The sequence below is a fragment of the Numida meleagris genome, chromosome 5 (genome assembly GCF_002078875.1).
Source record: "Numida meleagris isolate 19003 breed g44 Domestic line chromosome 5, NumMel1.0, whole genome shotgun sequence".
Classification (NCBI taxonomy): domain Eukaryota; kingdom Metazoa; phylum Chordata; class Aves; order Galliformes; family Numididae; genus Numida; species Numida meleagris.
In genome coordinates, this window is record NC_034413.1 from 56,167,208 (window position 1) to 56,192,496 (window position 25,289).

Consider the following 25,289-nt stretch of genomic DNA (forward strand, 5'->3'; position numbering starts at 1 on the left):
CTAATCCTGCACCCACCACTGGTGGGCTTCGATGGGTACCCACTTGTACAAAGACCTTCTGAGGAGCTAGGTCCACGGTAGGACCCAAACTAAAAGAATCATTACTCCATATTTTTGTACTGTAGCGATGCCTCTGCTTTACTGACTGCTTTTATCAAAGACCTGAAAAAGACAGCCATGGGTAGAAGTTTGTACACGACCTGCAATCCAGGCAAATAACAAATGGGTTACTATTAGAGACCTCATCGCTCTCTATAACTACCGGAAGGGAGGTTGTAGTGAGCTGGGGGTCGGCCTCTTCTCTCTTGTAACTAGTGACAGGACGAGGGGGGAATGGCCTCAAGTTGCACCAGGGGAGATTTAGGCTGGACATTAGGAAATATTACTTTTCTGAAAGAGCGGTCAGGCGCTGGAATGAGCTGCCCAGGGAGATGGATGAGTCACCGTCCCTAGAGGTGTTCAAGAAACGTTTAGACATTGTGTTGAGAGACATGGTCTAGTGGGGTTATTGGTGGTAGGTGGATGGTTGGACTGGATGATCTTGTAGGTCTTTTCCAACCTAGCTAAGTCTATGATTCTATGGTTACGTGGGAATCCAGACCCATTTGTAAGCTTGATCCTAGCAAACATTCAACAGTCCAAAAGAGCCAACTGTAAGGTCATGCACAGAGGAATCAAAGGCCAGACACACCTGACGAGAGACTATGTTAGGAAGCAGCAAGTCAAAAAAGGATTTGGGGGTCACATGGATTGTCAGCCGAGTGCTAACTCCCAACACAACGCTCTAGAAAAATGAGACTGGGATTTGTATACTTGCAAGCAGAAATACTGCATCCAAGGGGACAACGCTGCTGCTTTTACCCTCCGTTCAGTGCTAGCAGCTCTGTTTCAAGAACAACGTTAGACCCTGCGCTGATTTCTGACAAAGCAGGACCGAACTCAGAAACCCTGGCTTACTGAGAGATAGATTTCAGGCGCTTGCTCTGTTACATTAGGAAACAGAAGGCTACAGAATGGCTTAATCCCAGCAAAGCACCCACAGGAGAACCGTGTTTGGGCGGCAATTCTACTTACTTGACAAGGGATGTAACAAGATTTAATTGACCTGAAACTGAAGTCTATTCGGGTTGGAAATAAGCCAACGTGTTTTTTTTTTTTTTTTTTTTTAAGCAATTGAAGATATTTAGACACTTGCATACCTTGCTAAGGGAAATGATCATTAGTACCACTTAAATCATAATCTTCTTTACTCCAAACTGGAATTTGCAGAAGGAAAATGTGTTACATGGAAGCTTGGGCCAGCACGCTACAGTAATCCTGTATAGTCTTAATAGTCCTCGAAAGCATGCTAGAAATAGCACAGTATTCTCATATATCCTTCCCACAGACCTTCTGCAACCCCCTGAGGGAAGATATACCTCAGAATCCCCTTCCTGACAATCAAACCCTCTTCAAATGGCAACAGGGACCCATGCTGACAGCTTGCCACCTCCCTGCACATCAGATACATTGAGAAAATCAGGAGAGGGATGCTAATAGCAGCAGCGCCCAGAGATCACGCTTTTTCCGTAAGTATCAAGTCAAAGGGAGGAAGCACAGAGAAAAGCAGTGGAAAGGGAAGAGGCGGTGAGAGCTGGGAAGCAGCAGATAGATTGTTCCTGGGCTGCAGCCCCTCAGCTCTACTCCCTCTGTTCTCCCCGTGCCCCGCGTGCAGGGCACGAACAGCTGCACCAGCACCCTCTGCCAAGGCAGATTCAAGTGCATCAGAAAGGGCACTCTGACTTCTACAAATCCATCTGCCAGAAGTTCTCTGCGGTGTGCCAAACTCTGCCCAGCTCCAGGCAGCTCTGCCTGCTTATCTGCCAGGCTGAAGTGCCCCCTCATCCCTCATGACCACAGCAGACATCCTTCAGCCTGAGCTGCTGCACGCAAACCACCCATTTCATTTTTCTTGTCCAGCCTTCCCCTCACCCTCTTGCCAACCCACAGAAATTCAGCCTGCAGCCCACGCTGGGGAGTGCAGCTTGCTCTAGAAATGCGAAGGAGCAACATGTGGGACAGGAATCCAGCTCCATGCGGGCTGCAAGACCACAGGATCTGCAGCCAAGAGGAGCACCACTGCCTCTGTCACAACCCTGCTGGGCATCAGCCACCTGCCAAGGAACTCAGCAGAGCAATAATCCCGCATGCCTACAGCAATGTTTCCCAGAAAAATCAATTTCTGTGCTAATCCCTGCCCCTCTCTCCAAACACTAGGCACAAAGTAAAACAGAGCAGAGGCCCCAACACAGAAAACTTACAATCTCATATACAGACAATAGGGCTAGCTCATTTGCCTTCCTAAGGGGAAATAAATGAATAGAAGCCCCCACATTGGCAAGGCAGGGCACAACTCTTGCACGTATTTCCCAGTGCAGAATGAGCCACCTGGGGCTCTATGGCAGCGCTTCTGCAGGAGCTGTGCTGCCCAGGATCCCACCTCCCCACAGCCCTGACTGACAGGTGTCGGGGGGCAGAGACCCGCCAGGAAAGAGCATCTTGCTGGGATTAAGTGTGCATGCCACAGCCATTAGGGAGTCAGCTGCTGGCAGGCTTCGGGGGCAGAGGAGGGGCCGTCCGCCCGCAGTTGGTTCCCCCAGCCCTCCCCGGTCAGGTGCAGAAGGGAGCGGCAAGAGGAGATTGCTGGTGTAAAGCTGGCCAAAACCCAATGCTGAAGAGTTCATTAAAAGGAGAGGGAGATCACGAGGCAAGCAAGCAGGGAAAGCCTGTGAGCAAAGGGAGAGCTACGAGTGGGGATGAAGCCGTTTGCAGGCAGAGCGGGAACGAGAGCTGACAGCGTAAGGAAAAGGAAGGGACCCTGCGTGCAGGTGGGGCAGCAGAGCCCCAAAGGCAGTGAAAGGCGGCACTGGGGCAAGCAAGGCACCGGGATCCTGCAGAAGCAGTGCAGAGGGAGGGCGCGAGGATTCAAGAAGAGGAGGAGGAAACAGGAGATCTCCCTGGGCCGACAAGGGGAGAAGGGAGCGACGCGAGAAGCTGCGGGGACTCGGGCTCAGTCGGGGACCCAAGCAGAGGGAGAGCGGGGCAGCCCGCGGCACTGACCTTGCCATGTAGCCCAAGACGTGGGCCCGGATGACTACAGCAGCTTTCCTCAACTCCTCTTCCCGATCCTTCTCCAGCTTCTGCTCGAGAGCTTCCTTCAGGAAAACCTGACGCCGCGGGGAGGAGTTTCGAGAAACACAAAGAGAGGAAAGAAGTCAGTCCCGGGGGAGCCGGGACGTCCCGGCCGCGGGAGCGCAGCACCCGGGGCCGCCCGCAGCCGCCGCCCCGGCCCGGCCGCCCTAGCTCATGGCACCGTGCAAAGTTTGGCGGCGTCGGAGCCCGGCCCCGCGGCCAGCCCCCGCCTCCCGCCCTCTGCGGTCAAGACTTGAAAGGGAGCGGAGGAAGGAGGGAGAGGAGGGAGGAGGAGAGCCCGTGCCTGCGCCCGGCGTTAACCCTTTCCCGGCTGACGGCCGTCCCCGCGCCGCCCCGCAGCAACCCGCTGCCACGGGGAAGTGCTTCGCAAAGGAACTCCCCCCAAGGAAGGCTGCGATTTCCAGGCTCCGAGAGCTCGGCTGCGGTCCTAACAGCGTCAGGCAGCAGAAGAGCCGAAGGGCCCGCCCAGGGGCAAAGCGGAGCGTACCCCATTCCCCCGGCTCAGCCCCAGCAGCTGTGGGGAGATGCTCCCGGCTGAAGTCCTGCGCTGCATCGTGCACTGGGCGGACCTGAGCCCCTCGGGAGAGCTCTCCGAGTGTCAGCAGCTGCACTTTGCTTTCCACTGGTTTCTCTCTAGCATCTTCCACCACCTGTTTCGAACCTCTGCTCAGCACTAGGTGCTTGCACGAGGGATGGTGCACTATCTTAGAGACAGAGCAGGACTTGCTTGCAGGAAACAGCCCGACGTATCTGAGCTACTTTAAATCAGCTGACTTGCAGGGAGGTCAGCGCAAGTTACCAAAATATATGCTTTGCCTGTCGAGAAGGTCTGCAGCCCGCATAGAGCTGTCAGCAGCATTAGCCTAGATTCAAGTTGGCTACAGTTGGTCCTCACAAGCTGCAGGCGCAGCACCAGCACCATATGGCCATGGTGACATGGGCTCGGTCCCTGCCAGGGCCGGCAGCAGGGCAGGCTGCAGGAGGGCAGTGCTGCCCCACTTAGCAAAGCACGGCCACGAGCATGGCACTCATCACTCTGTGCAACCGCACTACCCAGTGAAATACAGTGCCTTCTTTTCCACCTTTGTATTGGCCCCATCACCTATTTAGGCTCAACCATGCCCACCACGAACTGAAATCTCTCCCTGAGTTATCGCCCTGCACTCAGCTCTCACCCAGGGCCCCACTTCTGTTAAGACGGCCCAAAGAAATGAGCTGTCTGGTAATGACTAAGTAACCGTGGGCAGCCTTAAAAGAAGGTTCATTATCAGGGTACTGCCAACCATGAAGCTGGCATCCTTCCCTGCAAGTTGTACATCCACTCCCTCTGTCAACTCAGTGATCTTGTAAAGACTTCTTTGAGGCAGATCGCTCTTTCCATTACATTCCAGAACCGAGCAGCAGTCACCCATGTCAAGAAGGCAGCCAGCAAAACATTGTCTCAGTCCATTATCTTCATCAAATTGCAAAAATACTCAAGTCTGGCAGCATTTTGCTAGCAAACAGACTTCTTCGTGCCAGTAAGGAGGGGGGGAAACAACTTTGAAGCATGCAGAGTTCAAGACCCTACCCTAACCTTGCAGAGTTTTCTGTATGCACTCATAGATGGAAGGGTTCATCTCAAACAACACGTGGCATAAATACAGTGCCTGTCTATAAGCTAATGGCATGTTGAGGGTGTTTTCTCAGCCCCCTGCAGATAATAAGAGTGAAATGAATTTGAACCCAGAAATATTTTGGATGCTTTGTGGGAATAGCTGTAAGGTGGCTGTTTCTTTGTCATAATTCATAGTCACTTTCTGAAAACATGAGACCGCTTTCATCTGTGGAATGAACAATTAGGCAAAGCTACAGGCTACTTCTTTCTGCTCATGTTGTACACTGGCCAAGTTTACCAGCACAGTGCTCCTCACACAACCTCCCTGCATTCACTGTCAGTGAAACAGCAACCATGTGCTAACGTTGAGTGTAGATCAGCAGGCACAAATGTGGCCATGTGTGCACCCATGTGTACACAAGTGGGATTGTATGATTATTAGGAGACAACGCTGGCAGCGCAGGAAGTGGGTCACTGTGACCAGGTGCCAAACTGTCTCCAGGAACCTCTCCCTTCAAACAGGCCCTGCAAATCAGCAGGGTGAAAGGTGGAAATTAATGCTTTCAGACTGCAAGGATTAATTACTGCATCGAGCAGCCTTAGGAAAGCTGTGTTGCAGGTGCAGGTGAGTACAGCAGAAGGTCCAAGCACAGAGAAAGGGACACAGGAGCTGCTACTCTGTCCCAGCACATCCCCAGTGGAGATGAGGGCACATCAGCACAAGGCCTTCCATCATCGTGTCTGCATCCAAGCCCTCACCTCCGCTGTGCCACCGGATTGAACCTGCATTAATAGCTTTCATAAACATTAATTTGACAATTGCCAGCACAGCAGCTGCTCTATTCTTAATGAAAAACACAAAGATCATCCTGCCCTTCCTCCCCCACTTCCTTTCCCAAGCTTCACAATCCCCTGCACTAATTCACAGAGTCTTTTCCTTCCTCCTCCAAACAATTGCAAGGGATATAATTATCCTTCCATTCATTCTGCAGGAAGTATTCCCCCTTCTACAAGCCTTGCTCTTTGCCCACCCCTTGTACTCCTTGCTAGGTTACACCCCCATTGGCCTGTCACACCTTTTTGCAGCACTATTCCCAACTCCATACCCCAAGGATGGATCTCACCTGGGTGCAAGAGCTGCACCTGGAGCAGCCAAAGAAGCATCGAGGGCACACAAGGGACTTTCTCTCCAGGATGATAACCTCCACCATGTGCCCCTTAGCTGGTAGCTTCACTTCACCCTTGCCCAAAAGCCTCTGGAAAAATCAGGGCTCTTTTCTTCATCAAGCCGTATTCTATCCCTTGTCATACTAGGAAGAAAGTTCAAGCTCCCTGTTTACCAGCTCTAGCAACTCCTCTCCTTGAGTGAAGCAGCTCTGCAGCACACACACATGCCGCACAGGCTTTAACACTCAAGTCCTGGGAGAATGGCAGCTACCCAAGCAGCACGGGTTATCTAGGGACAAGAATGACTGAAATGGTTCCTGGTTTGCAGAGACCAGTGAGGAGAGAACAGATTCCCAAATCAAAGATGGAAATCGCTTGAATCGCAGGCTGGGAATACACTGAAATGAGAAAACCTTCTTTCTGGAACATTACTGCAGTCACACAAAGGAAGGCCTGCGAAACTGGACCACCATCTGCACTGGACTGCACACCCACTGCTTCGAAATGCTGTCAGTGCTGGACACCATCTATCTTGGCGTATTCTTTGAATAATTTATTGCAGTATGTGTGAAGTCATGCTAGAGGCAGTTCCCCATTCCCAGGTTTCTACAGCAATGTACCTCACAAGGATGACTGCACCTTTTTATGAAGCTGTCTCAAAGCTTGAAAAAAAAAAAGTCAGAATGAATCCCCCAGGTCCCTCCCTACTACATGAAAGGTAACGGTACATTTCCAGGTGGTTGGAGAATAAAATAACACCACCATGAAGGCTATGCCAGAAGTGTTAAGCGTTCACCAGAACAGAGGAAAATCTGAGTTCAGCAAGTAGGAACAAGCATTTGAATACCTTTTCCCAGAAAAAAATCTCAGTGGATGCAATCACACCCCCTTGCAGCTTGAAGAAAGCCATGCCCTCCCCCACACTGGTGAAGTACCTTGGTTTTACCCAACCGCCATTCTTTCTTGCTGCTGTCATAGGCCTGAAGAAAGCCTGCACATACAGCCTTGCTGTTGTCTGAGAAACTTGGTACCTTCACAAGCATCTTGTACCTAGGAAGCAAACAAAATCTCATGAGGCTATGCATGACACTACCTCACACCTCCACCCCATCTATTAACACGATTCCAATGATCCTTTTCCCATTAGTTCTTCTCCCTCTTGGGAGACAGATCCCACCTGGGACCTCCTCTCTTCATTTGGAAATCTCCCTTCCAATCTGCAAACCTCCATTCCCCTATCCATTTTTCTGTTCCTACTGGCAGTTATTGCTGCAATCCCAGTAATAAGACCAGCTCAACTGCATTTTTCAATAAAGAACAACTATCTTTCTGAAGCATATGCTTTCATTATGCACAAGTTATTTTGTTCAGTATAAGGGTCACGTATAACATTCTAAAACACCAAGGAAGCATCAATAGTCTCTTCCAATCCTTAACTTCAAGAAAGTCTTTGGGTGCAGACAAGTAAAAAATTACTGACTCCTATATTAACCATCAATGATATTGCCATTAACGTTTGTTTCAGCCTGCCAGATTAAAGGTCTTAAGCTTGATACTGCCTCTTTACATACCGTGAACAGCTGGTTTTCACAGGATCACAGCACCGAACCTGTGGCAAAGTTACAAACAACCTGAACACTCTCACCATAAGGGCTAGCAGCCTCCAAAAGTATACTGAAATGGATCTAGGATACTGTCCATAAGGGCCTGGTTAGAAAAACCTCTCACAAATGATCCATATCAGTAACGGCAGAGGGAACAAACACATAAAGTCGTATACCTTGGCGCTGTTACAGCTTGTGATACAATGCTAGCTATTACCTGCTGAGAAAGTCCTGGAAAAGACGTCGGATAGGGAAACCTGCTCGCCGGACTTTCACTGTCTCCAGCATCCCTGAGTACCGGAGCTGATTGAGAACCACATCTGGATTGAAGAGGTTCGGTGCCTGCATTGCAATCCCGATTCAAAAACACAACAGAAGAAAGACGAAGTGTTACCTTGGTATTACTTCTTTGCTGACCTGCATGGTTTCTCTGAACACAGACAGCCACAGCCTGTATATCCATTTCTAGACAGTTAACTCTGCTTATTTGGGCATGCCAAGGGAAAAGGGGGAACTTCGGCACATGGGGAAAGCAACCTCCCAGCACTGCACAGTGCAGGAAAAGGGACAACAAAAGGGAATCAGGCAGATCCTGCAAAAGAGGTCTGCAGAGCGCAGTCACTGTCAGCTTGTGACAGCAGAGCAATGATATGATATATTAACACGTACAAAACACATAACTCTGACTCAGATATCTTTGCAGCCGTGCAGAAGACCCTATCAGCCTTTTACTGCCAAAACCAAAGACAAACTGCACATTTCTTTCTGGCACACAGCTCCCTGCAGGCTTTTCTCTGCCATATCGCACACAGTTACAAAACACACAAAGAAAACGATCAGCTCGGGGCTCCCCACCCAACCTATTTAGCAGCAGAACCTCCCGCCACGGTTCACAGCACAACGGGAGCCAGCCTGTCTCTAAGCACAGTGACTTGCTCACGAAGCATCCACCTCCCCTGCCTCAGAGCCAGGGAGCTGCAGGAGACACTTCCTACCGCACAAGCCGTGCATTCCAGAACAAATGGTTCTGCACCACAAACAGCAGTCATTGCTTCTTCTACCACGGCACTGGGCTCTGCACAAGCCTGGTTCATCTTCCAGGATTTGTAAGCACAGGAGGAGGTGGGAAAGGCTGCATCCTATTCAGCATGCAGGGTTGTTCTTTTTTTTTTTTTTTTTAAAATCTATCTGATTACCAGTCAGAGGGTATATTTTTCCTCAACCATAGAACAACTAAAAGAAGAAACAGAACAGCAAGGGGGAACTGCTTTTATTCCCTGTTTGGTCTGGGCAAGTGTTGCTGCAGGTGCTCACTGGTGCCTACACCACATGCATGCGTTCTGCTGGATGAAGGGCTTGCCTTTTCTGTGTTTGGTTTGATGCAGCGGATGAAGAACGGGTTGGAAGTGCTAAGCGTTGCCATCAGGGAATGGAGAGAATCCTAAAAAGCAGCAAGACAAAACCCAGGGGATGGGTCACTACAGGAGAGAAAGGGATACATTTGATGCAATACAGTTTTCATGCAGCCTCCCACTCCTGATGTTTTCCATTGACTCTGTCTACCAAAACCTGTTTTTCCTTACACCGTGTTCATCAAGAGCAAAACTTTTCTACTATGACATCAGTAACGTTACTGAGCCCACCCTCAAAAACCCAGGCTGTCCCTTCCCACCCAAAACATACCCACTGCTTCCCATAACACTGCATACACAGCCATCGCCACTCTCTGAGCTTAACAGCCAATTCAAATTATTTTTACAAGTCTTTCAAACTTTAAATAAAGGAAATTAAAACTGTGAAATTAACAAGAGTTTGCAGATGGTCTTGGTGGGTAGATTCATACCCGCAGAGTCTGGCCAACAAGGTTTTATTGGGATTGACATTATGCCTGTGAAAGATGCAGCCTGAACAGGATATATGCTTAGCTGAAACACCAAACCAATATGAGAGATCAAAGAACCTCAAGAGCTTCAGATAAAAAATACCATTGATATTCTTTTCCTCCGCCACTCTGCTCAGTCTTAACATCTCACATTTTACACTATGCAGAGAAATCCTTGGGGCAGTGGCACTGTCTTTTTTTAGCTCTACCACATTCCTGCACATTTCCAGCGCTGGACACAAAAGGAGGATGAATGACTCCTCTTGGCCGCAGGCCTCGCTTTACCCATCTGCTCCTCCCCAGCAGCCTACTGCTCTCTTGGAAAACATCCTACCCTGAACTGGGAGCTGACAGTCGGTCTGCGCCTCTGGGTGCCCATCTTCAGTGTCTCTTCATTGCAACGGCTGCAGACTCTTTCAAAAAGGTCATAGATGAAGTCCAGCCTAAGGGTAAAGAAAAGAAGTAAAGAAAAGAATTAAAGAAGACGCAAGGCGCCTGCCATCTGTGAGAGGATGGCTCTCGTTCTTGGGTACCGCCCCTTCCCAGTGGGAAGCACCTTGAAGGTATTCCAGCTACACTGCACTGTTCCCCCTCCAGAACAGCTCTTGTGGCTGGATCTGTGGTGCCCAAGACACACTCATGAGGTTGCAAACACGGCCCTTCCAGAGCCAGAGGGAATCTAAGCATAAGTCACCTCTGTGGGTTCTTCTACACCATTTTACCTCTCCTTAGACAGGTTCTTACAAAATGGCACAAGCACTGCAATTTATTGTTATGACTACTTCTAGCAGAATTTCCCTTTCTGGCTTGCCGAAATACTCTCCGTCCTTCTGCAGTGCTGGACAATGGTGACCACAGTTCTGGCTTCAAGCCTTGTACAAAATGTTACCCAGATGCTGCTGTCTGAGTAAGGCAATCAAGAGCAGCTTATTCTCTCAGCTCCCTCAGGTTGTGTTAAGGCTGCTTGCAGTGCAAACTCTGCAACAGGCCAGACACAGTCCTGAAACAGCCTCATCAGCTTGGAGACCAAAAGCAATAATTATATGAACTCCAGTAAGACACACATGGTGGAGCTGCAAGGCAAACATTTCTGGGGCCTACCACCTTACTTAATACTTCTATCTGCTAGGCCCCATTTCTGCCTTGCAGGCCTTGTTCAAGGACTAAGTCACTCATTTCTCTAAGGTCACATTGCAGTACTGGGGTATAATATGGGGAACGGTGCCTGGTCTTGCAGCAACAGCTCAGCTTGGATCGGGAAAAGGATGAAGCACATCATGGGAGCTTCCCGCTAACAAGCGGGGTGGAAACCAAGCAGCCTCTATGCAAAGGCAAGAAACTCTTTTCCTGGGTTTGGTTATGAGGTGAACGTGGGTTAGTCCAGTTCAACAGATACAGGCTCCTCAATGCTCAAGCATAAGAGGGACATATATACCTGCTGTCCTTCAGCATGTTTAAAATGTCATCTCGAAAAGTGTCTCTGTTCTTCTCCAGAAAGCCTCTTACATCATAAAGCACCTGCAACAAAGATAGAGCTGCTGCAACAGGGCAGTACAAGTCATTAAGCACTGCTGTGTTAGCATGCCAATATACAAGACCTCCAGCAGAGCTACACAGTAATGCTGTGGGCACATGTCAGGAGCTTAATTCCTAGGATCAAAGAAAGAGTTCCAGAGCTCAGCAGTTACTAATAAGAAGGTGGCTTTTAGCCATTGATTTAAAAACAAACAAACAAGAAAAACCAACCTCAAAGCCAGGAGCTAAGTGTAGCAGCTGCAGAGATATGCCTGCAGACAACAAGTGGGGAAATCCCGTGCAAGGTGTGAGCTATTCCATTTGTGTCAGGAAATAATACCGGTGCCACATCATGTCCTGAGCTCCCAACCACCACTGTTCAGCAGATGAGAGTCTAGGAGAATCTTAGCCCTTCCTCAGTGTGCAGTTGGAAGATACAGTGATGGAGAATGACATGCTATTTCAAGCACCTCCTGTGCTTGGGTATGGGGCATACCCACAGCTCAGAGAGATTCTTCATTTTGGAAATCTAAATATTCCATGACCTCGTGCCCAGGTCCAAGCATCTCACAGATGCACCGTGAACACCTACCTCACCAGCATAATGCCTTATGCCAAACTGATGGTCTGTCACTCGAGGCTTCACATAGTAAGGATTGCTCTGAAATGAAAGGAAAAAAAAGCTTCTTAACAATGTCACTGTAGGAATAAATAGGCTCAGTCAGGAGCTCAGCTGTGACTATGACAATGCTGGGATGGGCAAGGACCTTAGTTGTTGCAGAGCCTGACCACATGTGCAGCAGTCATCTGCATCTACATTGCAAATATGATACTCCAATAAGATGGAAAAATCCAGCCCTTCAAGGCATTCCTCATGTGAGCAAGGGCTTGCAGAATCAAGGTTGGGCAGGCATGCCATGGATGAAATGTTAATTCTTGCATGTCTGACACCCATGAAATCTCGGCTCCACACAAACCACGTGGTGCAATACATGGGATCAGGATGCAGGGAAGATGGCAGCTTTGCAGAACTCCTATATATCTTTTCTTTGTCAAGAGAGGTGCAGATCAACCTCCTGTTTTCCTCTATATTTCATCTGTCTTTGCACCCCCTTCCTCTTTTTCCATATTCATTTTCCTTTCTCTTACCAGCTCTTCTAATCTCCCTTTTCCCCCCCCCCTTCTTTGTTTTACACGATAATCCTTAAATATGCAAGAACAGCCACGTTACTTGAGATCAGCGATCCATCCAGCTGAGCATTCTGCCTCCAGCAGTGGCTATGCAGAGTAAGAAAAAGGCAAGTGCATGGTATATCTATACTCCTGCCCTCTACGACTCTGTTTATTTCCATGAGGTCCGTCAGATTAGTAGCCCCAAGTGGATTTCACTGCCAAACACTTGCCCAGCCCCCACCTATTAGGTCCATATGTTTCATCCATGCCTACGGTTCTCTGAGTTCCTTCTCCCAGCTCCCCTATTACTATTCATCCCAGAGTCATCAGAGGTCATATTCTCTTAAATCTCAGCCTTTATACTCTTCCTCCTTAACCCTTTTGCAACCCACAGAAAATACAGAGAAGATGGCTTTTTCTTCTGTAAGGTCCATCAGGTTTTCCAGCAAGCAAGCGGATGCCTTCTAGTGCTCTTCCAGCTCACCACATTCACTTTATCAGTACAAGGAACACTTTGCCTTCTAAAAATACAAACTCCAGACCACTGTCTACTTCACTTTACTTTCCTCCCTGCGCTCCAGCTCCTCAGAGAGTTCTTCTCCCTCTCCTATGGGCTCTGGGGTTCCACGTTAACTGCTATCTCCTCAAAGCAGATAGAGGTGACACTATGAACAGCTTAATGAGAAAGGCCACTCAATGTACAGAAATCACCAAAAATAGCAACCAAAATGTTGTGGGGCATAAAAGAATGCAAAATAATACTGACAGTCTCATGCTGCTGTACAATCAACAGGCACCTTCTTACCAAGGAAACAGCTTTCTGGTTTGATTATTTATCTCAGAAAAGAATAGGGAAAACACCTAGAGGAGTTCAGAGACAAACAGCAGAAAGAAAGAGGAGCTTTGAAATTTCTCTTTCTGGAGACAAACTGAAGAGGCGGGGACAGTTCACAAAGAAAGTACAAAGTAAGCAATATATTAAAATATTAATATGTGATATATTAAAATACACAAAATACCAACGAGAAGGAAAATAAGGCATTCTTATATACCTCGACCTTTAGTAAAAGGGAAAGCCACAGGGGACTGAATTGAAGGCATCCATTTAAGCCTAAAGAAAGGAAATATTTCCACAAGAATATTTCATGAGAAAAATGAGAATATCTGCATCTATGCCAACAAAAAAAAAAGTCTGATAAAGGATATAAATTAGTATGTTTTCAGACTGGCATGAAGCCTTAATTAGGGGAGCAGGTAACCTATTGGCTGACACTGTTATTGCTGAAGTAGTGAATTCTTCTCTAAGTGCCTGCTACAGGGTTTGATTTGCTTCGTTTTCAGTCTATTATGACTCTGTTCATCTACTATGATGAAAAGAGCACTGGCTGTAGTGGAGACAGGGTATGGGATAGCTACAGTGATCTCAGTGTGGATTCTGTGTCCCCAGGATGACTTCGTGACCTGCAGGAAAAAGCCCTCCTACTCCTGTGTCCAGAACACAAGAAAGAGGAGTAAAGAATGTAAATAATTAGGAGCAATAAGAGTTTCCATTCGAAGTCATGAAGCAAAAACCACCCCAGCCCCAGGAGATAGATTTGACATGCTCTGGAGCATGCTGCTGTGAGTCAGTTGGCAGAAGAAAGCCACCCACTCCATGCATCCACATCCTGTGCCCACGGTGCTGCTCCACGTCCTAGCACAGACCAGCAGAACCCGACCTCCAACCCAAGCCTCAGAGTCAGATCTCCACTCGCAGCCTGCAGTAAGCACTCTCTCTCTTTCTGTGCAAGAAAACATCTGCAGGTTCCTTCACTTATTACTTATGTTCAGCACAGCCTTATTAAACACTTGCAGACTCGAGCCCAGGGCATTTCAAATTTCCTGCACAAAGCGCATATTTTACATCAACAAAACCTTCACTTTCAGCTTTGAAATGCTGATGGGGCTAACATACTGATCATTTGCCTGTCGGGTTATTTTCTTACTTACCATATGCTGGCTGTGAAGTTTTTCCAGAAGGGTGTTGTCTGTGCCTTTGGGGAATCGACTCTCTTCATTCACCAAAGCCAGTAGACCCAGTTTCTACAGCCAAACAAGAGACAGGCTTTTACAGACAGCAAAAGCTCAAGCTACACAGCACCAAGCCAAGAAATGGAGATTTGAACAGCACGGTGAGCAATAACCCATGAGTTACACCCAGCAAAGTTCAAGCTGAAAGCACAGTTCTGGCTAGTCAACACATTTATCAATCAGAACAGAAGTGAAGATTTATATTAAAAGAAAAAAACACATGAAGGTTTTACTTGAACTCCACTCCTTATCTAAAGCTACTACACCCTCTCTAAGCTTCGCCTCACCAACAAGCGTGGATATGCTTTCTTGAGCTGGGACTAGGGCTATAACAGCTCATGCTTCCGGAAAGTCATAATGGAAAGAGGATCTAAGCAACTACCAGGTTTTTAAAATGGAGAGACCCCACGGATGGCCCCAGGACAATCAACAATCACCACTGTGATCCCTGGAATCTGTCCCAGGCAGCTGCTTACCTTCTCAATAAGGTCCAGGCACTCTGCATTATCCATCCAGTCAATAGCTTCCCAGTTTATCCCTTCCCTGATAGCCAAAAACAAGCAGAAAAATACGTGAAAAGGAAGATCCAATGCCCTGAGCTGCAGGAGAGAAGTAGCTGAAAATGGCTTTTCCAGGACCAAGGAGGATTTGCAGGAGCTGGGCTCTCCCATGCCTGAGAAAGACTATTATAAGGAAGACTACAGGTGAAGCTACTTACTGACATTATGACACAGAGTCCATCTAGGTGAAGGCTAACATTAATAAGACAGTGAAGGAGTTCCCTACAAGCTCTCAGCCCAGGTATCATACTTTCAGGTCCAAAGCATTTGGAAACCTGCGGCCAACAGCTGGAAGCAGCAAACTGGAATCAATTCTCAAGGATGGAAAAAACGATCTACCCCCTAAATGGAACAGATTATCTTATTCTTTAATGACAAAAATACCAGCTCACAGCTTTAAATGTTTGCAATAATGAGTGTCAGAAAGGCTATATATATATACTTTTTTTTTTTTAAACCAAGAGGCCTCTTGGATTACTTCTGAGAGCATGAAGTCCTTCCAAAGCTGAAGGAAGTAGAGTTTTCTGAAATCAGTGCAATCACCATTGAATCAAGTTGTCCCAGGTGTCATAGATCGCTTGTCTAACTGAATGACAAAATACATACAGCTACTTACTAAACCCAAAGAAGCAGAGCAGGTACCGTGGACGATGAGCTTTAATCACATCACCCTACAACAACTTGAAAAGTAGTCAATAATAAAATTCCCTCACTCTTCCCTAAGTTCAGCCATGGAATTTAAACTCCTATGTAATCATCAGAAAAAAGTCTTTTGTTGCAATGATACCATCCACAACACAAGCTTCCTGCAAGAGTGGAGTTGGCCTGAGAAGTGAGTACATAAATAGCTTTGCAGTTTTGTAATCTTTAGAATTTCATGAATTGCCTATTCAGCTTCTCCTTTTACACGGCTGCTCTCATTCGCCCTCGCTGACCCTACTCAATTGCTTCATTCACTAACATAAAGGCTTCTGTTTCAGAGCAAGAACTGAAGCACTTCTCTACCAGGCTTCTCTAGAAGCTGTGATAATCTAGAGCATCCCAGGTACTTTACAAAGTACAATTCAACATGAAACTTGCAGAAGAAAGACAGCTGTGCAGAAGGCCCCGTGCTCTTTAAGCTCAGGAAACAGTCCCACTTAAATCTCCTTGCTGAGGAAAAAAAATACATTTTCACAGCACTGGAATCTCTAGATCAGAAAGAGCTGTCAGATACCTATCTACCTACCATTATGGACTAATAAGGCAAGTGGCCATGTGTTCTAATGGGTTAAACCTCAAGATCTTCCTGTTCAGCTGAGAGAAAGAAGAGAAGCTGGACTTTCCACAATTTTCAACATTACAAGTAGAAAGTTGGTTTTGTTTTTATTTTGCTAAATGACACACTGCATAGGCATGGCATAATAGAGGTTGACAACACAAATAGGCATGCAAGCAGAATGGGCAGAGGCTGATGGTTTGCTCTCTTTTAACTCATGAGCCAGAGGGAATTATACAAAGCTAATGACCACGGTCAAAACAAACAAAAGAAGGTTGTTCTTCGTGCAATAGGAGGGCGAATTCAGGAGTTCCTGTCACACCGTATGTGAACACTGAAAGCTGACATGGGTTTCTGGAAAGACTATGGAAGTCCACAGAAGAGGACAGTACTGTGTGCCAGTCACTAGGTACATGAGACCATAGCCAACTATGGTATACCTTAAGGAAAAAGTGGAAGGAAAGTGGGAGAACACTAGGAAACAGTATCTTACATGTGTATTTGTTCTTCCACTCTCCTTTAGACATCCACTTTCAGCTGACGTTGGAGAAAGGAGTTTTTTTGACTAACCTAGTGCAGCTGCTCTTCTATCTTCAGCAAGTGACAGAAACAACCAGCCTGACTGTAAGCAATGCACTCAAGTGGAAAGGCATAGAACAGGAAGAAATGCGTGTTCTGACATACTACCAAGGTGAAGGGTTTTTTTTTTTGTTTGTTTGTTTTTTTAAGAACAGGTCTAATAGAAGAGTCTAGTATGTAAAGGGCCACAACTTTGAGGAGACCCATACCGTGTTGTAATTGATTTGGGCTGTGTTTCAGGTCTTGGGGGGGGGGGGAGGGGCACGTGGGCAGGGCTGCTGGTTAGAGTGAGAGCCAGGCAAAAGCCAATGCTTAAACCAAGTTCTTTCAGAGACTAGACTCAGATTCATGAGAGTCACCATTTGATAATAGGAGAGGGTTCAAAATCCCACAGGACAGACAGCTTTTGCTTGGAGACAAGTGACTCATGCTGGCATAGAGCACACAGATGGTGCTTAGAGATGCACTCAAAGTCAGGGCTGCACCAAGGCTCAGCTGCCTTTCCTGCTTAGACAGCATGAAGGAGGAATAAAGTCCTCTTTTCTACCACCCAGGAAAGCAATAAAGGCCCTGCTCCTCTGTCTGTCACCTGTTGTACTCCAGCTGCTCCAAGGAGAAGATATGCTTGTTGAAATATTCCTGGAGCTTCTCATTTGCATAGTTAATGTTAAACTGCTCAAAACGATTCACCTGTGGAAAGAAACAAAGATTTTAAAACTTAATATTCTTGTCCCTGCACTATCTCCTGCAACAGCTACAGGGAAGGTGCCAGGCCTGGAACAAAGCCAGAGGGCATAGGGACAAGGGTGTCAGATGGACATGAGGAAGACAGTATGGGGAGGCCCATCAGGAGAACAGCTTTTGTAGCTCATGCTTGGTTAATGCAATAGGTCTAAATGGTAGTAAAGGACGCTAAAGGCAATCACATTTCTCCTCAGGAAGAAAGAAACATTGTTCTGTAAAGGTTAGACCACTGGGCTTTCTCTTCTGTGAAATATCTGAGCAGTCACTAAACAGCTGCTCACCATACGTTCCTCATCAGTTGCAACCAGGAGTATTACACGCTAGATTCTCAGTGAAAAGCAAAATGGATGTAACCAGACAACGTATATGTAAGAACTGGACATTTACTTTGCATACAAGTAGGAAGTAAGGAGGTGTAGGTAATACTAAAGTAGCACTGAAGTAGTATTATCTACATCTGCTTAGAGTCTGTGTCACAAACCAGACCTTGAGCATCAGCCTACACAAACACAGGTACCAAAAATGGGCAGCTAAACAGATTTCGCCGCTCCCAGAGGGAAGAAGTTCTAAAATGCCCTATGCTATCTTACACAGGATACAAACCTACAAAACATCCTTCCTATATCGACTGACCTCTCCAAAACTAACACACCCCGTGAAAGACAAAATCCTGACCTGGAAGTTCTCGAAGCCAAAGATATCCAGGATGCCCACAGACTTAAAGTTTTCCTTGCCCTTGATCTTCGTATTAATCTTGCTAATGAGCCATGAGAAGCACTGGGAATACAGCGCCATGGAGAGGGAGTCCCGGGAGTCTGCTGCCTGAAATGCAGAGAGGAAAAAAATGAGTCAGAGTGAGAACAGAAGGCATAAGGGGCACCAGGAATCCCTACAGGACTTCAGGTCCCTCCACTCCTCTTTTGATGCCTCAGCCTCTGTACTGATTATACGTGGTGCAATATTTATACGTACAGTCAACATTCAAGTTCGCAAATAGGCCAGACATGCACAGATGTACCATGTTTGACCTTAAGGTAACTGAGCTTGAGAGGCCAAAGGAAGCAGCAAAATTGCTGATATATTCCAGAATAGGTGCTGGAGTAGGGTAGGTGGCAAAATAACTCACAACTTAGAGCCCATGGTAGTCATTTGCCCACATGACATGAGCCAGCATTTGCAGTGACAGGCAATAGCATAAAATGACAGAACATCCTGATATCTTGGTTCAGTACCCTTGTAGAACAGTCAGACAGGTGTCAGCTCAAAACCCAGCAGGGCAGGATCTGATACAGCATTCTGCCAGCAAGTTATCAGGTACCTCTCCAAAACATCATCATTTCACCAGAAGCCAACCATCAGTCAGGACACATGCCCCAGGAGGGGATGGGATCAGAGGCCTTCCTGGAGCTGATCCTACATCCCATGCAGTGATCATAACCAAGAGGAAAAAAAGAGCTTAAACTGTGAACAGATAATTGCATCTAAGTGTGGGGGTGAATGTCCAAAACTGAACTTTTGAACTCTCAAGCAGAAGTAATCGGAATGGGCTGGTTGTGTTTTCTGATAGCTCTTGGACTAAACAAAAGTGGCATGTCCCAAATCCTCCAATTAACAGGGAGACACGAGACAGAACCACAATATAAGAGGCTGATCATATGCTGGGCTTCCACACACAGGCTATTCAGATCAAGAAACTGAGGCTTATGGTTCTGGGAAGAAGAGGAGACCAAAAAGAAGGGTTATCAAAAAGAAGTCATCTCAGAGAGAAGAAGGGAGCCAGGAAAGACCCAATCTAAAGATCCTGACTGGATGAATCTGAATCCTCCCAGCACCTCAGCTTGCTCTTGAGGCCCATCAGCCAGATCCTCCTTTCCCAGTCTCACTGGTACTCTCCTCCTCTCTCCTCTGGGGTAGCATCTGCTCTCCAACAACCCAAGGTCTGAGGCATACAGCAACCTCCCTTCTCCATATTTCAAAGCACAGGCATGCAAGCCTTCTCCAGGTATCTCTTCTCTCCACCAGATGGTCTCTCTCATTTGTCAGGACAGAGAAGGGCCCCAAGCCCTCTAGTATCTCTGGTGCACAATCTGAGTGAAGCCGGACCTCCCCACCCAGCTAGAAAGCAAAGCTGCTTCCCCCCACAATATGGCATGAGATTTTCAAAGGCCCCTTTCACCCTCCCAGCCCTGCTTTGCCTTCAGGCGGGTTCATCCATTCAAACCACTGAAATGTCAAAGCTCAGATGGGCAGCAAGCCCATTACTGGCAAGGATTTCTTCTTCTGTAGAGTCACCGCATCCCCACAACAGCAAGTGGGAAGAAGCGAGCACAGCACGTGGGGGTTAAGGGTCTGCACAGGCCTGCTGGTCAGTGCAACAGGCACACCTAGCGATGGCACCTAAGCTGTAGCATCCATTTGTAGCAGGAAAAGAGGTTTAGAAAATGACTTATGAGCAAGTATTGAAGGAATCAGATATTCTCTTTTCCTAAAGTAAACTACAAAGTGAAAAACTTCACATAAACTGAAGCTTGTAAAGTGAAGAGCTGGGATGCCAAAGTTTGGCCTTGTCTGAGGGCCCTTCTTCAGTTCCAGTCTCTGGTACAGCTAGAGCAAGTGTACTTCGAGATGCCCTGAAACTCCTTCAGCAGGAAATGAGAAGAAAGGCTGGACTGACATATGTCAGAGGGAGCCCAGAAACACTCTTTTCTCTGCCAGTGCATGGGGCACATCGATAACCCTTTGCTCTCTGTGCTAGCCCAAGACTTCCATTACAGATGTTTATTTTGCTACAACACAATGTTTATTCTGTCCTAGTAGCAGTATCCCTCATTTCCCAGTGTCGTGCCTTTTATTAATGACAAAAGATGATTTTCGAGTTATATATGCATGGACCTAAAACACCAAGAGTGCCCTCAAGTGACCAGCAACACCACAAGTTACAGCTGGTAGGAGCAACACTGCAATGAGCCACAGAGAAATGCAAGAGATGAGCAGGACTGGCTCCAGCAGGCAGTACAGGTTTGGAGACAAGAATACACAGAAGTTTGGTGAGCTCTTCTGCTCACGTGGATGCACAAACAAGCTACTGTAGGGTAACAGCCTAACAGCCACTGGATGTTTTGTGGTAACTGTGTGCAAGTTTTCACCTTCCAATAAATGCAACATAACCTAGGAGTTCCACAAGGCAAAAGCATGCGCACATGCAATAACCACAAAGCATCTGATGCACCCTCTGCACAATAGGAGCACGACCAATTCCTGGTGACTGAAGGTGACCTGAAACCAGTATTGTGCATTGCCTGCCCCGTAAAGCCTAGAAAGCAGAAGAGGCAACACTGGGACCTGAACTATTGCTAAGGGCAAAAGTCTGGAGGACACAGCTGAGAGCCAAGTGGGTGCAACAGGGAACTCTAAACCTGAGTGGATGATAGAAGGCCTGGAAATGTATTAGTAGCAGAAGCAGCAGAATACACTAGGATACTTACCTGCTCCACAGTGAGAGGGGAGCTGATCTCTTCCCCGCGCAGAATCATGGACCTCTGAGTCAGGACTTCGGAAAGCTGGAAGGCATCTAAGCCCAGGAGGTCACTGGCAATGTTCAGCACTAACAAGACAGACAGACAGACACTTTTTTTTTCCCCTGCATGGAACCCCACCATGGTAAGGAATCCACGTTCTGCAGCTCAGCATGAAATTCCCAGAGACTCCCCTAAGGCAAGCAACTAAGCCCCAGCAGGAAGAGCCCCTTTACTTAATTCTCCTTGACACACCTGAAGCTCTGTGCTCACACACCTACTAGAAGGCAGGGTCAGTACTCACTATGGGCTGCAGACAGACACTTGTTAAAGTCAGCCCTTCTGCTGACAACAGGAAGCACAGAACACCGGGTAAAGCTCAGCATCAACAAAATGGTGAATTCACTGAATGCAAAGATACATTTTCCTACAGGCACAATAGCGCAGCATTGGACTGCTAATCTTGCACGTCCAGAAGAGAGGAAATTAATTTTAGACTTAAAGCATTCATTATATATATTCATTACTTCTATTTGTCTTGGGACTCACTTTATCAGCCCAGCTCAGGCTGGCTATCTATAACAGTGCAAACTAGCAGGTGCTTCAGAGGAAAATCTGAAATAGATCTATTTATGTAACATTATAATGTGATGGAAAGTGCAGCAATAATAGCAGGATGGCAAAGTCTTTGGCTGCAGCAAGTGAGGACGAGCCCCAGTGCAGCAGCCATATACACAGAAACAAAGGAAGAAAATTTGATTACCTTCAGAAGGCCTCAGGTAGGCAGGGATCTCCAGCAAGATACCCTTACCTCCACTGCCAACCCTTAAAGGAGGTCTGGGAAGCAGTGGATCCTGGCTCCACCCCTTCCAGTCACTCAGGAGCACCACATGCACCTGAGCTCCCCTGTGTTGGCCCTGCCTTCCCACCAGGTGCTCAATCACTGGTTCTGGCTGTGACTTAGCATTTCCACTACAATCTAAAACTCCTCCTTGCTCTTTCAAAGCAAAAGAGAAACTGTGAGATTGTGGACTTCATTTGAGAGTATCCAAGCCCAACTAAACCATATTGCATGCCTCCTGTGGCAATGGAGGCAAGGCTAAACTGCAGGGAATCCTCTGGCAAAGGCACTGCTGGTTAGGATAGAGAGAAAGAACTGCAGAGTGAACTTGGTTGGGGTCTTATGGGGTTTTGCACGACTGACCAAGTCGCGAAGGTCCCACTTACCTGCTTTGGTTGTAACCTGGGCCCCGCCAGCTGTCATGAACTCAACATTTCCCAGGTGAAGAGTGCCAGAAAGAAGTTTGAAGATGTCTCGGATCTCTTCAGTGCTGAAGTCCACCACCTTCATGGCAGTCTACACAAAACCATGCAGCCAGTGTTGGCTGTAGATACAGCCAAAGTACAATGGAACTACCACACTTACGCCCCGAGCCCTCTCCTAAGCTGTAGGATAAATGCCATGTTGCCACTGAAAACCTCTGCTGTATTGGAGACGTTTCTTTCCTTTAAATAACATCTAAGCAGGAGCTATTGAAATCCTAAGCTGCCTCCTCTCACCATGCCTATCTGGTTCCACCTATATTACTAGAGCCCTCAGGCTGATAACACGCCACTTGTCAAACTAAACGTGAATTGCATATTCATCCTGATAAACACATGACCTCTGGTAAAATTACAAATGTGGACTGAAATCTGTGTGGCATTTCAGAATATGCCATTTGCAGGGGTGATACAACCAGAACATCTCTCGAGAATGCCACCATTAGGCCTAAGTGTTCCCCTTCAAATGGTCAATGTGAGGTTTCCAGGATCAGGACATCTAGAGAGCTCTTGGGAATTATTATGGGGCAGGGGGGCAAGGTTCATATTCCCCAAAGTCTCCATCATTTTAAATTACTATTTAACCTTGACTGTTTCCAGACTCTCCCGTTCCTGTCCACTAAAAACATTCTTTAAGTCTCGCTTTTACCATAAGCAGGTACAGCTGAGTTTGCTGAACACCAAATTTTGGCACAGGACAAATCAATTCTGCCTGTGAGGCCTAGATCCTGCAGCACGCTTAGCCCGTGAGATTGTGTCCAAAAAGCTCAAGAAGATTAGGACCGAACTCACCATGACCTTACTGAACATTTCTACATCATTCAGGTTCTCATCACTCACACAGCCAGACTGGTTCAGGTACCGGTAAGTCTCTGGCTCAGCAAGGGAGAGGCTCTCTGCAGCAGCGAAGAAAGCAGGGGAAGAGAGAGACAAAAGTTTATTTAGCAAACAGCCTTTTCCTTCTACGATCTTGGTCCCTTAAAACAATGGGTATGGTCACCACAATGGATATGTTCATCTAAACAGATTCCATATGCCTCAAAGGGTGCACCTAGGCAGTGAATGCACTGGGTGAGAGAGTGTGCAGGAACAAAGCTTGCAGATGGTATGCAAAATGATTTAGAACAGTCAGACCCCACGCAGCCTGCAGAGTCACAGAAGAAGCTTTCAATACTGAACTGACTCGGAAAAAAGAGAAAGAAAGACGAAATTCAATCTTGTCAAGCGTACAGAAAAAAACATTCTTAATTATAAACACACGGAGCAATGACCTCTAAATTAAGTATTAGCACTTGAGAGAGTTCAGAGAGCCACAGTAAGATTTCTGAACACATCTCAGTGCTGAACAGCAATCTAAAACTGATTACTGAAAATTACACAGAAGGAACACAGTGCAAAACATAAAAACTGAATTAGGTCTCTGCACATAGATTTGGCAAAACCACGTCTTGAATACTATCTGCAGATTTGATCCCCCTTTTCAAAAAGAATAGAGGAGAACTGAAAGATCTATGGAGAAAGGAGAAAAGGATGATCAAGAGGTAGGAACGCACTACAGACAGCAGAAGGGAAGCATCCTGGGATGCCAGCTTAGAAAGGGAGACAGAAAACAATTTGCTTAAGAACAGAATTTATTTTCTGTGCTTTCTCAAAGTACCTGCTGCTAACCACGGTCCCCACAATTTCCCTTTGCCGCCAAGGCTTTACAGGCTGGACTGGAGAGGGGACTAAACAATACCCCAGAAAATGGAGTTACCTTTCAGCTCCCCACTCACACCAGCCAGCAGAGCATAGAAGATGTGGTAATTCCTCTCTCCAGGGTTCTGGTGTACCACTCTGTTCTGAAACAAAGAACACAGGCGTAGCCAGCAGGAAAAGGCTGCACTTGTGGTTGGAAAGGCAGAGGGAAGATGGGAGCAAATCTCTAGGGCCAATGCACAAGAGAGGCTGCCTCCAGCTCAGCAATGATGTTGCCTAAACAAGCTGTACATCAAGATCTTGTCTTGTGTTGCTGTGCTGCTAAGTATGTGACTCACTGAGAGTGTGCCCATGGGGAAATGGAACCTTGCAGGTTCTAGCCCTGCTCCTCAGTGAGCCTCCTGAGTCCAAAGTAAACTGAATCAGAGCACACTTGATGACATTTGGAATTGTACCACCATAAGTCACTCTATGGAACTGAGTTACTTGCTCCCTCCCTTTCCCCTCGGTAAACACATTTTCTTAGACTCTCTCTGGACTTCTTGGTGCTCATCAAAGGCAGGAGGACAGGCTCCAATAGATACAGAACCTCCCGTTCATCCACCACCCTCTTCCTCACTTGGGGCAGCTGTGGTAGTAACATCTGAAGAACTAGTGTCTGCACGCAGGCCCCAGGGATGGAGGCAGCAGCAGCGCTGGCGCTGCTTCACCGTGGCTATGGTAGAGGTGACACCTACCTTTTCCAATAAATCTGAACCACATGTTAAGGAGAATATATGCAAATGATGTATGGCTGTTCCTCACTATTCCCTTTCCACAGAGGTATTATGTGCCAAAGAGACACATAAAAGGGCAGGGTGTGACAGAACACAGCCTGCATAACAGTGGGGTAGCCTAACAAAGGATGAGCCATACCATGGCTACCCAGAGAGATTAGAGAGGCCACTCTGATCCGAGAGTCTGCATTTCACACAAGTCTTGCATCAGATCTCCTTGCTGCTGCAAGAGACAGCTATCTTTAATCTACCGACAGCACAAAGAGCAGAGACTAAACAATTCCAGCCTGTTATTTACAGCAGTAGTAAATTCATCTGGCTGCTGCTTCAGTGGAAATTGGTGTGGTTTGCAGTGATCGGCAGCTTTGAACACCAACATCAATAAATGCAGCTTCAGCTGCCTCATGTAGACAAAAGATGTGTCACAGCCTTTGGGAGAGGGCTATGTGGGCAAACAAGGAAGAAAGTGGTCATGGCACAACATAACTGGACTACATCCACCCCTTCCTGTCTTTGATTAAGGTTTCAAGGTCCACTGCAGATGGGCACCCCAAAACGAGGAGCAGTAATTGGTGCTCTGAATTCCTGTTGTCCTCTGCATCCAACTATCGTGCAGGAGGTACTGACTTGGTTCGG

The 25,289-nt window shown here is 47.0% G+C and overlaps 1 protein-coding gene across 3 annotated transcripts in view; it reads right to left on the reverse strand.

The window, feature by feature from the left end:
- LOC110399656 (unconventional myosin-X-like) overlaps positions 1 to 25,289 on the reverse strand; it is a 70,102-nt gene that overhangs the window by 28,257 nt on the left and 16,556 nt on the right. For 2 of the 3 annotated variants that reach the window (XM_021398715.1, XM_021398716.1), the window contains 16 exons: positions 24,615 to 24,628; positions 23,936 to 24,020; positions 22,972 to 23,075; positions 22,084 to 22,213; positions 20,827 to 20,945; positions 18,017 to 18,163; positions 17,187 to 17,287; positions 14,677 to 14,743; positions 14,120 to 14,212; positions 11,550 to 11,618; positions 10,878 to 10,960; positions 9,777 to 9,885; positions 8,921 to 9,001; positions 7,778 to 7,902; positions 6,892 to 7,006; positions 3,100 to 3,206 (listed from right to left, as the gene is read on the reverse strand). In XM_021398715.1, the coding sequence (XP_021254390.1) occupies positions 3,100 to 3,206; positions 6,892 to 7,006; positions 7,778 to 7,902; positions 8,921 to 9,001; positions 9,777 to 9,885; positions 10,878 to 10,960; positions 11,550 to 11,618; positions 14,120 to 14,212; positions 14,677 to 14,743; positions 17,187 to 17,287; positions 18,017 to 18,163; positions 20,827 to 20,945; positions 22,084 to 22,213; positions 22,972 to 23,075; positions 23,936 to 24,020; positions 24,615 to 24,628 (1,549 nt within the window). Of the gene's footprint in view, positions 1 to 3,099; positions 3,207 to 6,891; positions 7,007 to 7,777; positions 7,903 to 8,920; positions 9,002 to 9,776; positions 9,886 to 10,877; positions 10,961 to 11,549; positions 11,619 to 14,119; positions 14,213 to 14,676; positions 14,744 to 17,186; positions 17,288 to 18,016; positions 18,164 to 20,826; positions 20,946 to 21,619; positions 21,649 to 22,083; positions 22,214 to 22,971; positions 23,076 to 23,935; positions 24,021 to 24,614; positions 24,629 to 25,289 lie in introns of those variants that run through there. The other variant, XM_021398717.1, reaches the window with a different exon arrangement.